General features: G+C 55.3%; 1 protein-coding gene across 1 annotated transcript; it reads right to left on the reverse strand.

Moving 5' to 3' along the window:
- Window positions 1–2,910: 2,910 nt before the first annotated feature.
- LOC123858278 (chymosin-like) lies at window positions 2,911–14,920 on the reverse strand. Its single transcript, XM_045895373.1, has 9 exons — window positions 14,859–14,920; window positions 12,014–12,164; window positions 11,038–11,155; window positions 9,571–9,689; window positions 7,029–7,228; window positions 5,422–5,535; window positions 4,337–4,481; window positions 3,717–3,815; window positions 2,911–3,048 (listed from the first exon to the last, which is right to left on the reverse strand). The coding sequence occupies exons 1-9, from the start codon at window positions 14,918–14,920 to the stop codon at window positions 2,911–2,913; spliced, it is 1,146 nt and encodes a 381-aa protein (XP_045751329.1).
- Between the last annotated feature and the right edge of the window lie 1,053 nt (window positions 14,921–15,973).

Genomic DNA, 15,973 nt, shown 5'->3' on the forward strand with positions numbered 1-15,973 from the left:
ATTAGGGGCCCAAGATATCAAAATGAGAGGTGCAGTGTGTGTCCTCAGGGGGCCCACAGTCAGTGAGGGACACAGACAGGGAACAGATGTTAGAACGCTGAGCACTATGCTAAGGAGAGCACTGGGCAGAGGGGGCCTGGGGGAGTGCCCCAAACCCAGCCTGATCGGCAGCATCCTGGAGAGATTTGCGCCCAGCTGAGGTTCAAACGACAAACAAAAGCTGGTCAAAGGGGTGGGGGGTGTGGAGAACATTGCAGGCAGGGCATCCTCTGCAGCCAGGAGACATCCCAGGAGGGCTTGCCTCCACTGTATGGTCACTACCCGCTCAGGACAGGGACTGCCACTGGGGTCAGGTGGGCCGGGGGCTGCAGTGGAGGGCCATTCGGTCCCAGCTTCCCGTTTATGAAAGTCATCATGTACAGACCTTCTGGAAGTTTGGATGTTTAAAATGCAATTTGCTAAGTGTAAACCATTGAAATATGACACAATTTTTTTTGTGAGCTTGTTCGGCATTTTTTTTAATCTACAAGAAGCCTAAAAATAATGAGAGTGGCCCACTTCTGTCTCATTCTTGGCAAACAGGCAGTATTCGTCTTGGATAAGAAAAGTGAGGCTTAGAGAAGTCTCCCAAAGCCAGAACTTACTCCTTGGCACCATGCTGTCCTCCCTGACCCTGTAAGACTCAAGCACCAAGGCCTACCCTCTATCCTTAAAGTCCTGGAACGTTCTCCTGTAGTCTCTGCCCCAACCCACCCCAGGCTCCTCAGTTCACCTGGGACTGCAGCCTGAGCTCTTCCTCCTCTACGTACTCCCACCCCCCACAGCCCAACCCTGCTCCTTCCCAGCTAGAGGCCACTGGGTGCTCAGCCACAGACCCAGGTAGGCACTGAGGATGGCCACAGACCCAGGTAGGCACTGCCCTGCATCTCTCATCTTGTCTGTCTTTGCATACAGCTGAAAAAGACCCCAAGAGATGCCCCCAGGGGAGCCTCTTAACAGGACCCCATCAGCAGCTCCCGCTGGAAGCCCCCCGCTCCCCACTCCTCTTCCTAAAGAACAGTCTCCTTTGTCAAGTATCATGGCCAAATCTGTAGCTTCCATCTGGTTCTCTGAGACTGCTGCATGCATGACTCCCCTGCTGTTTGCAGGGCAAGTGTGGTCAGGATAAGATGGGGCGGAGACTAGATATGAACCTGGCCCCAGCCCCCTTTCCGAGCCTTCTGAGAGTCCAGCCACTATAAAGGTGTGACTTGAAGCCCAATCACAAAATTGGGGACCAGACTGGCTGTGGTTTAGAAAACAGAAGCCTGTCGGGAGACTGCCAAGAGAAGGGGCACAAAGAAAAAGGAAGGAGGGTCAAGGGAGCAAATGTGTGCAGCTTAGCTGAAAACTGTCCAGGGAGCCCACCAAGGGGGCTCTGAGCACTGAAATCCCCCCCAAGAAGCTTGTCTGCCTGACCCCCATGGGGCCTCAGGGTAACGTAACTGGGAAAACCCCTTAAACCCACCTGGATCCCTCTGTTCTAACCCTCTGGTCTGCATTTCCCATGTGGCCTCTCCCCTCCTGAAAGGAGTTGCAGGAACCTCAGAGCAGGAGTGATCTGTCCACTGATAGCTATGGACTAGGGGGTCCTTGCTGAGAACTAAAGGTGCTCACTAAGTACTAGGGGTCCTTACTGAGCGCTAGGGGTCCTCTCTGAGAGCTAGGGGTCCCCCCTGAGCACTAGGGGGTCTGGACTGAGCACTAGGGTCCTCTTTGAGAGCTAGGGGTCCTTACTGAGCACTAGGGGTCCTCTCTGAGAGCTAGGGGTCCCTCCTGAGCACTAGGGGTCTGGACTGAGCACTAGGGTCCTCTTTGAGAGCTAGGGGTCCTTACTTAGCACTAGGGGTCCTCTCTGAGAGCTAGGGGTCCCCCCTGAGCACTAGGGGGTCTGGACTGAGCACTAGGGTCCTCTTTGAGAGCTAGGGGTCCTTACTGAGCACTAGGGGTCCTCTCTGAGAGCTAGGGGTCCCTCCTGAGCACTAGGGGGTCTGGACTGAGCACTAGGGTCCTCTTTGAGAGCTAGGGGTCCTTACTGAGCACAAGGGGTCCTCTCTGAGAGCTAGGGGTCCCCCCTGAGCACTAGGGTCCCCTCTGAGAGCTAGGGGTCCTTGCTGAGCACTAGAGGGTCTTCACTGAGCACTAGAGGGTCTCCCCTGACTACTAGGGTCCTCACTGAGCACTGGTGTTTACTTTGATTCACAGCCTCCCAGAGCCCTTGCAGGTGGGTCTGCCCCAGCTGTGGAGCCACTCTCCATGTGCTGGTGAGTCAGGGTCAGAGTCCAAGACTGAGGATGGGACTTTCAGCTGTGGTTCTTCCTCATTAATGGCAACCTCAGGACCCTCAGACCTTCCTAGGTGCCTTCTGCCTATTCCACTGTGTTCTCTAAAATGCCCTGAAGCCCTTTTCTTAACAGACCTAGAGCTTGCCTCTCCCTGGGCCAGTGTTCTCTACGCAGCCCCACACTCAAGCCCTTGATCCCCAGGTAGAAGCGTCACCCTGCAAAGGTCTCTCCTATTGTACCCTTTCCCCAGAAAGACCGAGTGGGAGAACACAAAGGCAAGACAGGTCTTGGTTTTACCTGACCTAAGCTTGAAGTGGCCAAATCCCTTGTGAAAGTCTCCACCCACCAACAGTGTCCCCAACCCTCCCCCACCCATGTAGCTCCAATGCCGCCGGACACCACGTGATGCCACGTCCCCACCCCCATAACAGCGCAGGGCTCCGGCCCCACAGAAGCCACACTTTGCAGAGATATGGTATTTATTGAACCATGTGCCTGAAAACCTGATCTGTATGTGTACATGTGCGTGCATGTGCACACGCACGTGTTTGGGGCATGCGTGCGTGGTCCGTGCTCCGCGGTGCCATCAGATGGCCTTGGCCAGCCCCAAGCGGTTGTTGACCCTGTCAAAGACGCTGTAATACTCGCGGATGAAGACATCCCCCAGGATCCACAGCTGGGAATCCCCTTCACCCTGGAAGCCACTGGTGCAGAAGCCCATATCCTGGGAAAGGCAAGGCTAAGATGAAGCTGGGCCCAAGCCCGGTCACCGTGTCTGTAGGTGGCCTACCCCGCCCCTACCAAACCCCACAGTCCCTCTCCCAGCTAGCATTTCTTTTCATATCCTTGAAATCACCTTCCGAGGGAAGCAGAGAAGTATCAGATTCATCCCACTCAATAGATGAAGAAATTGATACTCAGAAAATCAAGTGACTTAATGCAGGAGAACTCGGTGGGGTCCCCTCACCCCATTCCCCCTTACTTGTCCTCTCCAGCACCCCCCATCCTCTTCATCACCTACTGCTCTGCTAACCAGCCAGACCAGGCCTGGAGGCCCGAGGCAGGCTACCTACGAAAGTCCTAGACAATGAATGCTCCAGGCTCCTGGGCTTAGAAGCTAGAGCAGTAGATGGAGGTTCCCACAGAGGCTGTGGTCCTGCCTACCCCACCCTCCCTCAGGTTGCCAGGCTCTGTACTTTCTGTTTGACCCATTTCTCCCAGGATGAGGCTGTATTGGCCACAGACAAGGCCTGAGGACAGCAGGGCCCCACTCAGAAAGGCCAGTTTGTCTAAATGCACCTCCTGCATTCTCCCACTTTACAACTGGCTGACCTGCCAGGAGAGAGGAGGGGGCCTAGGTGACCCCAGGCTTCCTCTCCTGAGAACTCCTACCGTGCTGGTATAGGCGGAGGAGGGCAGTGGGTACTTTTGGCCGTGGATCTCAAAGACCACCTCAGGCATGCTGCTCAGGCTCCCGCAGTTGATGTCAAACTCAAGACCAGAAGAAAGTCATCTTAGATGGGCAATGGATCTGATCAAGCTCCATGAGGCAGAGAAGGGCAGGACCCCCTCCTCTGCACTGGAGCAAGTGCGGGGGAGGGGGGGTGGATGTCTGCCCACTCAGAGGACTCTAGGGAGGCCCTCAGGCCTCAAAAGAGTTACATTGAGTGGGACCTGCTGTCAGCCAACACAGGAACAGACCCCAGCTTGAGACAAAGGGGGATTGGCCTCCATGTTTCCCCTCCAGGCTCAGCCAGAGCTCCCCCAGGACCCTGGGAGCCCTTAGGAGTCAGGGAGGAAGCAAGGAGACCCGTGGGTAGATGAGGAACAAGGGGGTACAGCCGAGCTCAGTGAGTCAGGGATGCACCATCCTCCTGGGGGACAGGAAGCCAGACCTCGGCCTCTGCATGAGATGGGAGAGCTCATACAGCCATGGTGGGCCAAGCTGGAAGACCACGGTGGAGGCCTCCTGAGACATCCCAGCCCCTCCAGGGAAATGGGCCTGGCCTCACCTCGCCATATTGGTCCTGTGTCGCTCCAATGGCTGTCTGGATGTTGAGGATGTCACTGCTGGGCCCGACCAGCATGGAGGTGCCTGTGTCCAGGATGGCCTGACAGCCACCATCACAGGCCACCACCACGCCATTGACAGTAACCCTGCAGAGTGGAAAAAGGACAGCCTCGCGGTGCGCCCAGCATCCGGCACGCCCTCCTTGGCCCCTCCCATCCTCCCCTGCCAGGATCCTCAGGCAGGGAGGAAGCCCAAGCTTAAGACTCTCTGCCTCTTGGGGCACCGGGGTGGCTCAGTCATTAAGCGTCTGCCTTCGGCTCAGGTCATGGTCCCAGGGTCCTGGGATCGAGCCCCATATCGGGCTCCCTCCTCCGCGGGAAGCCTGCTTCTCCCTCTCCCACTCCCCCTGCTTGTGTTCCTTCTCTCTCCTTGTCTCTCTCTGTCAAATAAATAAATAAAATCTTAAAAAAAAAAAAAAAGACTCTCTGCCTCTCCCCAACCCTCAAATAAATAAATAAATCTTCTTTTAAAAAACCAGCGGAGTCATGTGATTAAGGGATGGAATGAGTACCACACTAGTTGCCTAAAGGTCTGGTTTCAGGCTTCCTCCCTGCCAGTCACTTGCTGCAAGCCTTGTGCAAATTACCAACCTTCCTGACCTCGGGCTTCTCATCCACAAAACGGGTACCTTAACAACCCCTTCCTTGACTTCCTCCAGGGATGGTCGTGAGGTTCAGACTTGATGTTAGTAAATTATAAAATGAGGATAGTAGGGTAGCACCCACCTCCTAGGGTTTTAGTGAGGAATGAACGAGACAGTCCTGTTATCCCTCAGCCCAATGCCTAGCGGGTAGTAAGGGCTCAGGAAGGGCAGGGCTCTTACTAATAAAGTAGCGGGGAACATCAGCATTCTCGCTGACAAAGCTCACTGGCCTTGCAAGGGTCCAGTTCAGAATCTGATGTGATGGCTTAGGAGCTCCTGTGTTGCGGCCCTTCTCGGAGCCTCGCGGGCTGATCCCCAGGCCCTGGCGTCCCCACACCTGGAGGCGGGCCTGTGGCTGGGGCCCAGGGCTCCCGCTCACTCACCTGTCCACGGTGAACTGCCAGTATTCCTGCACGGTCACGGGCACCCAGTGCAGGGAGCCTGTGTAGTAGGACGGGTCAATGGCTCCCAGCGTGAGCATGCTCCCCTGGCCATTCCTGAAACCACGGAAAGGCGAGTGGTGGCACTCGGACACCCTGGCTGGGTGCAGCCCCACACGGAGGGGGGCAGATGCCATTGAGACCGGGCCCCACCACCCTCCCTGCCCTCAACCCCCACCTCCACCCCACAGGCTTCAAGTGAGCTCTCCCGGCCTCCCTGCTCTTCGGGGCTTTTCCCTGATAACAGCGTCCTCTCTCTGAGCTCTGCGGCCCCCAGGCTGAGGCAGAACCTGCAGCCTGGGCGGAGGCAGGAAGTAACCATCACACAGTTCACATGAGCACCAGGCTCGGCTGGGGCCAATCGCAGCTGTCGCCCTGTGCCCACCCGCCCGTCCCCAGCCCTTTGCCTTTAAGTAGGAGAGAAGGTCTTCAACCAGATCCCACAGACTTTGGATTAAAACTGCCCCCTTCCACCCCTCTGTTCCTTCTGGGGCTTTCCTCGCGGCCAAGAAGCATGGGTCACCTGCTCCCACTCTGTGGTTTTTAGTTCCTAGACCGCAGCAAGCTCTGTCTCACCCCCCGGGCTCTAGCACATGCTGTCCCCACTGCCTGAAGCATGCTGTCCTCTGTCTCACCTGGAGAGCTCCCCCTCGTGCCTCAGAGAAGCTTCCCCTGCCCACCCTGCACATGCATCCCCATCCAACTGGGCTTCCCTCAGTGCTAAGGTTTCCCTGCATCCAGATCTGCCTGCACTGAGTGCCCTTCTCACAACTGTAATTGTGTGATTGCGTGTTGTCTGCTCCACCTGCTAGAAAGTTAACTCTCAGTTTGTCTTGTTTGCTGATGTATCCCCTTCTTCCGGCAGAGCACCTGCACATAGTAACAGCCCATAAATATTGATGGAGTGAATGAATGCATGAACGCACCAGTGTACCCCTTGCCTGGGTGCCCTTGACCTCAGTGGCCCAGCACCTTCCTTCTCCTGAGTGTGGTGCCCTTCTCCCCATCCTGCCACCCGCCCTTCTGTCCAGCTGAGCTGCACCAGTATGGGGGCAGGAGGACAGAGGAGGGAGCACTGGGCTGGGAGTCAGGAGCCCTGGGTTCCACGTGTGACTTAGCCACCAGTTCCCAGGGTGACTGTCCTCCCAGGCCTCAGTTTCCTGCGTAGTGACAGGAGAAGGCTGGACTCCTTTGGAGCCTACTCTGGAAAGGCTGTGAATCTCAGTGACATCAACAGATGATTATGGAGGCCTGGCCACTTCGGGAAAAAAAGATGTTAAATGCCCCCAGGCTGAGATGGCTCAGGCTTCATGTTTTAAATGCCAGAAAGCAATGTCAGATGTTGGTCCCGTGGATTCGGGCTGCAGCAGAGGCTATATATACTAGAGGCTTTTGGAAAAGTGGTTAAGTCAGCCTGGAAACAAGGAGAGGGTTTGCTTGGATTCTGACCACCACCCTGGAGTTGCAGGCTCCCAGAGGGGCGGACATTCCTCAGCCGACAGACCTTGCCAGGCCATGAAAGTCTGGCTCTGGCTGGGGACAGCTCCTACCTGGACAAATACACAGAGAACAGATCTTGGGCCACCAGGTGCTTCTGCATGATGTTGTCGAAAACTGGCACTGAGTACTCGGAGGCCAGAGAGGGGTAGGCCAGCCCCAGGATCCCATCGAACTCAGAGTAGGTAAAGACGTTGCCAGGCTCCTGGGTGCTCAGGCCCACAGTCTGCTGGGAGTCCACGATATTGGAGACCTGCAAGAGAAGCCGAGTGTCCTCCACCAGGGGCCAGAGGCAGGAAGATCCCAGGGCAGGCCGGTATCGGGATCAGCCTTAGAGGCCACCCCGCACCCGCCCTCCTCCAGGCAATGTAGTTGTGTGAGCTTAAGAGGAAAAGCCCTCATTCCCCAGCTCTGCGCTGTGTTGTGAGGGAATGATCCTGGAGAGGCCAGGGATGGAGGAATCGAGGACCCGGTGAAGGGTGCAGACAGCAGTGCTCACGGTGCAGAAGTTGGGGGGTGAGCCCAAAGAAGGGGGTGGGGTGAGGGAGGCTCTAAGGCCCCCTGCCAGCCTGCAGCCTCATCATTAACTGCACCTGGGGCGTCTGCCAGGGAACAGCTGGGGGCAGCACAACGGACAGAAAGAACATGCACCCACTTTGCATCTAGTAGACCTAGCTGTGCGTCCTTGCTCTGTTGAGTGCTGACGGTGTGACCTTGAACAAGCACCTCTCTGAGCCACCACCTGCATCTCAAGGCAATGCTGAGGCCCATATAATACGAATGCTGAACCTGTATCGAGCACTTAGGAAATGTTTGGCCGTTGGACATTAATGGCACTATGCTAAGGAAGCGCTACCTCCAAATCTCCTGTTAATCTGCCCACTTTCTGGAAGGCTGCTGTGCCCACCAGCCCTTTCTGAGCTCACAGGGGCCTCCAGCTTCCACTCAGTCCCCTTATAGCCAAACCATCCTCCACACACACAGCCAAAGTGATCTTTGAAAATGGACGTCCATGGGGCAGCCTGGGTGACTCAGTCGGTTAAGCGCCTGCCCTCGGCTCAGGTCATGATCCCAGGGTCCTGGGATCGAGCCCCGTGTCGGCCTCCCTGCTCAGTGGAGAGTCTGCTTCTCCCTCTCCCTCTGCCTGCCTCTCTGCCTACTTGTGCTCTCTGTCGAATAAATAAATAAAAAAAAAAAATCTTTAAAAAAAAAAAAGAAGAAAATGGACGTCCAGTCATGTCACCCCTTGCAATGACCCTCCAGAGGCCCCCAATGGCACTCAGGAGGAACCCTTTGTCCTAGAGTCCCCTCATGTGCTGACCCTGTTTTTCACACCTCATCTCTTGCCTCTGAGCCCTTGACCCACACTTCTTCCCCCACGCCAATCTTCTTTCTCCTCCTCCAGTGCCCCAACTTGTCCTCATTTGCACGTGACCGTGCTGAGGAGGGCCTGACCCCCGTAGCTCTCTCTCCCACCTTCTGCCCAAGGTGGGCAGGTGAAGGCCGCCTAGCGCACCACGGCTGAGGCCAGCAGGCTCGGACCAACTCCTTCATGAAGATGTGGGGTTTCCCCCCCTGAACTCAGAACCACAGAAAAGAAAGCAAATGACTCCAGGCCTCAGAGGAAGTAGGACCCCCAGGCAGGGGATTCGCCTTCCCAGGCCCTGTCTGCTGGGACCACCTCAGCCGGTGGCTCTGGGGTCTCCGCTGTCTGGCGCCGACCCCTAGGGAGGCCTGAGCTGGGTGGGCACCTGCCCTGCCAGTGGATGAGGCTGAGGAGAGGGCCGACAGCAGAGAGGAGCCGTGTCCCTTCGGGCTCAAAACAAACGAGCCTTCAGCCAGACCCAGGAAGAACTCCAGGAAGATGCCCCAGGGGATGCCGCTTGATTTTTAGTCTTGGATAGTGGGTGAGGAAGGAAAGCAGGAGGCTAATGTGTACTGAGCCCTTCTTATGTGCCCACCACTGTGTTGAGTACTTTAGAAGCCAAAAAGTGGCAAAAGGCAGGGGTACCCTTGTCCAGAGGGCACAGATGCTCCCTGACTGAAAGGAGATGCTGCTCCACGGCGCCTGGGCAGGGGACTCGCCTTCCCAGGAGAAGGAGTAAGCGCAAGCCAAGGGCACCGCTCAGAGGATCGGGGCGTGGGTCTGACACTCCACTCCCAGCCACCAGCTGTGTGATTCTGGCAAGGGACCAACCTGGGCGCTTCAGTTTCCTCATCTGCACAATGGGGTAAAGTACCTTCCTAAGAACTCAGTTTACAGTGAGAGCCCACAGGTGACACTGGGGAGCTCGGTGCTGGCACAGGCTGGGGATTCGGAACCAACTATGGCCAGGACAGATGAAAAAGGTTGGGGAAGGTGGAAACTGGGCACGGAGAAGCCTCTGAGGGGGGACTCTGGGGGCTGGCATGGGCAGGAGAGGAGGGAAGGACCAGCCACAGGCCCTGCTGCCTAAGATCCCTCCCAGAACCCCTACCCACCACCAGGCTCCCCAGGGGCAGGACGCAGAGGGCCTCTCCGTGCCGGCTGGAGGTGCGGCCCGCCAGAGCCTGGGGGTCTGCGTGGCAGCCCCACTGGCCCTAAGCCCCACTCACCGTGACGGTGTCAAGGCCCAGGAAGCCCTGCATGCTGCCCGTGCCGTACTGGATGGACAGAGGCTTGTTCAGGTTCTGGAAGGTGGAGGACTTGGCCGGGTTGAAGCGGTGATGGCTTTCTGGAACACAGACCCTGGGTTAGTGAGGCCTGCAGAATCTTCTCGCCCCTGACAGCGCCAGCCAGGGCTGAGACCCTCACGGGGTCTGGTAAGAATGTGGTCTACATACTAACCAACCGTTCTCAGAAATTCTGCAGAAAACAAGCAGCCCACTCGCTCTTGATCCCCCACAGTCTGGTAAAGAAAAATTATCTTTTGCTGCTCCACCCACCTCTCGGAACCCCAGTGTTACCTGTGTAGCTGCCAAACGAAATAAGAAAGAAAAAAGCCATCCCTGTGGTTTCCATAGACTTGTCACTTTTACCAGCTTTGTAACCTTAGGCAAGACTCTTTTCTTCTCTGAACTTTACTTCCCTCTCTGGTAAAGAGGGATAACAAAAGCACCAAGCTCCCAGGATTGTTGGAGAAATAAATTATGAACATGTATTAAATTAAATTATTAACATGTATTAAACGTTGACTCATCACTAGTAATAGATCCTGTCACTTTATTCTCCCAGCCCCCACTGGCATATCATAGCCCCATTTTATAGAAAGGAGAACTGAAGACCCAGGAGGGTCAGCAGCTTGTCTTGCTTCTTGATGAAGACTAAATAAATAAGTAAATATCAGGGCTGCTGGGTGGCTCAGTAGGTTAAGCATCTGCCTTTGGCTTAGATCATGATCCCAAATCCTGGGATCAAGCCCCACATCGGGCTCCCTGCTCAGCGGGGAGTGTGCTTCTCTCTCTGCCTGCCGCTCCCCCAGCTTGTGCTCTCTGCTCTCTCTCGTGCTCTCTCTCAAATAAATAAATAAAATATTTTTTAAATAAATAAATAGCCCAAGCTTCCCTAATTTCCAACTGGTGCTTTATACATCAGACCCGTGATTTGCACACCTTCTCAATCTGTGAGCAGTTGGAAGGGCTGAGCAAGGAGATGGGGCACAACCAGGAGGCTGGGAATGTCGAAGCAAGCTCTCCTGTACCCACGTTCTCCCCAGCACGCTGCAACTCAAGAGTGGTGGCCAGAATCTAGCAAACCCTCTCCTTGTTTCCGAGCTGACCCAACCTCTTGTCCAAAAGCCTCCAGCATAGCTTCTGATGCAGCCCGAATCCACGAGACCAACATCTGACATTGCTTTCTGACGTTTAAAACATGAAGCCTGACCCCATCTCTGCCTAGCGGCATTTAACGTCTTTTTTTCCAAAGTGGCCAGGCCTCCATAATCATCTGTTGATGTCACTGAGATTCACAGACTTTCAGAGTAGACTCCAAAGGAGTCCAGCCTTCTCCTTTCACTACGCAGGGCTGACAGTGGCCCTGGGGTCTAAGCCTGGAGGGGCAGGCCGGAAAGGGAGATCACTCACGGCAAGCAGAACTCTTGCAGTAGACAGAGGGCACCCAGAGGTCCGAGGAGCCAGTGTCAAACACCACAGTGAATTCCTGGGGTGGGGTCCCGATGTAGATCTTCCCAAAGTACTGACACTGGGGACAGATAGCACAAGGTCAGGGGTGGGGAGTACAGCATAGGGATAAGGGTCGATGCTTGGCATGGAGAAAAGGGGAAGAGGGGGAAATGAGGATCACTGGGGAGGGTTCTCCATCTCCAGTGACCACACTGGGCTCCCCCCCACTGCTCACCCAGCTGTGCTGGCCTGCCCCTCCCACAAGCCCTACAACCACCGCTGGAATCAGCCCCAGAAGCAGACATTAGATCAAAACATCAGCCCTTCCCAGTAGGAAGACTGGGCCCTGCCTGCCAGGGGCAGGGACATAGAGATAGGACACCAGTGAGGTACGGACCCCAGATCCCGACCCAAGCTGTCCCTGCCACCCCTCCTGGCCAGCCTCCCCATGTGTCAGAACTTAGGTCGGGGAAGGGGTGAGCATGACCTAGATAAGGCAACGAGAGCACAGGAAAGACAAGGCAGGCTGTTTATTGCCAAGAGTGACAGATGAGGGAGAGACAGGCTCCAGGAAGGAAGAGGACACCAGGGGTGGCTATAGATGGGCACCAGAGCCCCATCCCTGCTGAGTCCAGACTAAGACATGGGTCCTCTGGGCTGGGAGACACAGGCATGGGGGTGCACCTGGGAGCAAATTACGTGCCCCCGAGGGATGTTGTCTGCTGGCCTGAGCTCAGACCCTCCTGGCAGTGACCTTCAGAGCCTCGCCTTTGCTGGGTCTGCTGGCCCCATGCGGAGCTGAGGGGTGGGGGGACAGCCTCCACAGCCCGTGGGGCTCCGTGATTCCTAGAAGGGAGGAAAGAGGCAGGGGCCGGGAGGGAGCATCCATCGCACTCTGTGTGAGAAGCATTATTGGAAGGGGGGCAGAGCCACTTACGTCCAGGTAGTTGGTCAAGGGCTCGCTGGCCACCTTCTCCAAGTTGGAGTACTTCTTGCTGAAGGAATACGGGTGTGTCTTCAGAAAGTCCTCCAGGAGCCCACGCTCCTTCAGGGCCTTTCTCAGCGACTTGCCTTTGTGCAGAGGGACCCTGAGGAGACAGGGAAGAATTTGTGATGCCGGTGGGCATCTCCTCAGGGCTGCCCTACCTCAGAGAATTGCCCAGACTCTGGGCTATGTAAGCTCTGCCCTCATATTTTTTTAAACATAACTCAAAGGAAAAATTAGATTTTACATCAGTTCACAATTCAGTGCTTACCCTTACTAAACATGATGCGCTCTGATGTTCTCTATTCCTTTCTTTTTTCTTAATGCTGGTGGAGACTCATTATATGTATTTTATAGCCTGCTAATACGTTTCGCAACTCCGAGGTTTGAGAGACACAGTATCATTCGTTCAGTCTCCAAACTCTTGCTGCCTGCCTACCATGTGCCAGACATTGTACGGGGCTCAGGACTGCAGCCTCTGCCGTCTGGGAGCAGGCTGTCTGGAGAGGAAATGATGTCCCCCACACTCTGCTAAACCCTGTAAAAATGCTCCCTCCCTTGCGACCCCTGTGCTTGGCTCTCTGGGTAGCCTGAAGTGTGTGGAAATTCTTCAGAGAGTTTCAGTACAGAGTGTGGTCCTCAGGGAGCTTCTGATAGAGTTTAGGAGTTGGATGATGGAAACAAATCAACAGAAGAGCATCGAGAGGGAGAGAACAGCAGAAAGGTTCTAGACCCTGCTCTGCAGGCTGTGGCCCTTGGGGTAACCTCCCCCGCACCCCCCCAAGGCCCTCTGAGCTTCAGCTCTGTCTCTGCAAAATGGGCGACCTCCTTCCTTTCCAGCCTCTCTCCAGCCCTGCCTTTGACCAACAGAGTAGCTTCACCTCTCTGGTTCCTAGTTTCCCCTCCTCTAGGCTGAAAGAATGTAGGCTGATGATCCTGGTGTCCTTCCAGTTCTAAGGGCCATGCGGTCCTCCTCTGCGGGGCTGATTTAAGGACAGGCTCCTCCTTGGGCCTGACTTCACAGAGACCACAGCTATGAAAGTGCTTTGAGAGTAATAAAATGGCAGGAGTTCTAAGATCCTCAGAGAAAATGGGTTTTCTCGTGTTGTTCACATGCCAAACAGATCCCATATGGAACAGCCCTGTATGTGAATTATGGTCTCTCCTCTGGTGCCTCCCTTCCCCAGCCCTCAAGTGTGGCTTCAGTCAGGACCCAACAGAAATAAAAGGTCCTCGAGACATTTCTCAGCCTTTGTCTCTGATGATAGAAAAGGAAGGAGGCTCCCGGGCCCAATCCTTCAGCTGCCCTTTCCTGTGTCCTCATCTCCAGGTCCCCAAAGCGTTCTGCCTGCTGGCCTCCTGCTCCCACTCACCTCAGGACCCACTCGTGGAATGCCTGGTGACCCCCCTAGCAGCAGCTTCTTCTCCGCTGAGCTGCTGTGTCCAGTATGAGGCCCCAGAGAGCCTCCCTCAGAGGGGCGCCGACAGCCCACTGCCCCACGCCGAGAACCAGGAGACTCCAACTGCGTGGAAACCTCCATCCCCCCAGGGCTGCCCCCCTGCACTGAGATCACCCGATGCCTGGTTAGAAAGAACTTCACTTTCAAGACACAAGGAGCTCTGACTGGTCAAAGGTACCCTGGGTCCTTTTCAGGGATCCCGTTTCCCAGGGATGGATTCAGGTTACCCCAGGCTCATGGCTTGATGGGGCTCGAGCCTGGGAACTGGAGATAGTGTGATGTTGTGGCAAGAGCGTAAGTCCACTTGGGACCAAGTCCTAGCTCTTCCATTATGAACCATGTGGCCTTGGGTAGCTCAGGGACCCTCCCCGAACAACAGCTTCCTCATCTGTAAAATGCAAATAATAATACCTACCTAATCCAAGAGGTTTAGTGGCACCTAGCAGCAAGCAGCTCAAGAAATATCAGTTATGGGGCACCTGGCTGGCTCAGTCGGTAGAGCATGTGACTCTTGATCTTGGGGTCATGAGTTCGAGCCCCATGTTGGGTATAGAGATGACTTTTTAAAAAAATCATTTCAAACAAAAGTATCAAAAAAAGAAATACCAGTTATTAATTCTGGAGGAAAACTTGGGAATCTCACCCATAGAGGGAGCTTTATTTTGTTTAAGAAATGCATACAATAGGGCGCCTGGGTGGCTCAGTTGGTTAAGCGACTGCCTTCGGCTCAGGTCATGATCCTGGAGTCCCGGGATCGAGTCCCGCATCGGGCTCCCTGCTCGGCAGGGAGTCTGCTTCTCCCTCTGGCCCTTCCCCCTCTTGTGCTCTTTCTCTCTCTCACTCTCTCTCTCAAATAAATAAATAAAATCTTAAAAAAAAAAAAAAAGAAAAGAAAAGAAATGCATACAATAGCTCTTATCCCGTGCCAGGCACCATTCAAAGCATTTTCCAAATACCAACTCATATATTCCTCATAACAACCCTGCAAGATGGATGCTGTCTGTTATCCTGATTTTACAACAGAAGAGGAAATAGGGCACAGGAAGTCAGGTTGGTGATGGAGCTGGGGATCAAATCACAGGCAGTTTGACCCCAGCAGCCATGCCCTTGGTTTCCCAGGCTGCCCATCTGACCCTGTATTGCTGTTCACCACCCCTGCAGTGGTGGGGCATACCCTGAGGGAAAGGTTCCAAATGCAAAGGCAAGACTATCCTGGGAACCCGCAGCAGGGCCTCTGAAGATTCCACGGGGCAGGGTGGAAGACCACAGGAGAGACCCACCCAGAGCAGGTGCCTGTGACGCCCTCCCCGCTCCAGCCCCAGGCGCCTGACACCCACCTGGAGATCCCACTGCCCTGGGAGAGGGCGAGGACTGCAAGTAACACCACGAGACACCTCATCCTGGACCGCAGGCTGGCCACTTGCTGGAGCCAGTCCCCCTTCCCACAGCCTTTATAGAGAGTACCGGGTCCCCTCTGGCTGCAAGCCCGGGCTGCAGAGATGACCCCCTGACTTCGGGCTGCTCCACAAACACATTAAGATAGTACCCCGAGTACCCAACACCCACCGCGATAAGGGCCCCAGACTCCACCACCGCGGGACTTCAAAGCCAAAGGGGACACGTGCTTGATCTTTAGGCTTGGAAATATCACAGAGGCCTCCCCGACTGATTTCCCCTTCCAGATGGGACTTCTTGAGCTAGCACAGACGGGGCCACCGCCAGAAACCCTTCTCATGTTCCCCCTGGTGGTCTGTAAAGAGGTTTCTTAGCAGCAGACCCCTCTTCTGCCCTAGCTGCCTCTCCTCCCTGGGCCTGACTTCACAGGGAGCCCGCAGCCTGCCCTATCCAGGAATCTCCAGCTCAATGCTCCCGGGCCCATGTTCCCGGGGACACTCCGTCTACTCCTGAGGCAGAGAGTGCTCCTTCAATCTGTCACCCCGGTCTAAGAGAGATGGCAGGCCCAAGACTTCTGCACCGTCTGGGCTGTGTCCCCTGGTTCTATGTTAGAAGGGTGTTGGGAAGACGGGGGGTAGATGCCAGATCCCATGAGCTCCTGGGGGGGCTGTCGAGGGTGAACAGGGAAGGCAGATGTGTGTCATACACAAAGAGGAAGGAGGATATGGCGCCATGGTCAGATTTTGGCAACAGGTGAGGCCAAGAGCGGGCACCCTAGTCCCACACATAGGCCTAAGTCGAGCTTCTCAGAAGGATACATGCAGGGCTTTGTGATGAGTAGACGGCCCCACGAGAGAGAATTAGGGCAAAAAGGGAAACGAAGTCTCAGCCACAGAAGGAGAAGACCGCATCTCAGGGTGAGGGGAGGCTATAAACTGGAAAGTCAGGATCAAATCAGGATTCAGCAGGGGTTTGGGGGCCACAGGTGTGTGGGAGAGTGTGCCCTGCGGGACAGATGTCTGGGTAGCAAGGGAGTGGAACAGAGAGGGCAGGCTGG

Source organism: Mirounga angustirostris, unplaced genomic scaffold (assembly GCF_029215605.1).
Source record: "Mirounga angustirostris isolate CCGP_5_RB_7025 unplaced genomic scaffold, mMirAng1.0.hap1 SCAF_4, whole genome shotgun sequence".
NCBI lineage: Eukaryota > Metazoa > Chordata > Mammalia > Carnivora > Phocidae > Mirounga > Mirounga angustirostris.

Bases quoted from the DNA above. Each gene is read 5' to 3' on its own strand.
- LOC123858278 (XM_045895373.1), bottom strand. From the start codon at position 14,920: ATGAGGTGTCTCGTGGTGTTACTTGCAGTCCTCGCCCTCTCCCAGGGC. The intron at 9,690-11,037 runs GTGAGTGATCTC...TCTGTGTTCCAG, and splicing joins CTGCAAGAGTTCTGCTTGCC to AAAGCCATCACCGCTTCAAC. The intron at 5,536-7,028 runs GTAGGAGCTGTC...CCGTGGTTTCAG, and splicing joins TTCTCTGTGTATTTGTCCAG to GAATGGCCAGGGGAGCATGC.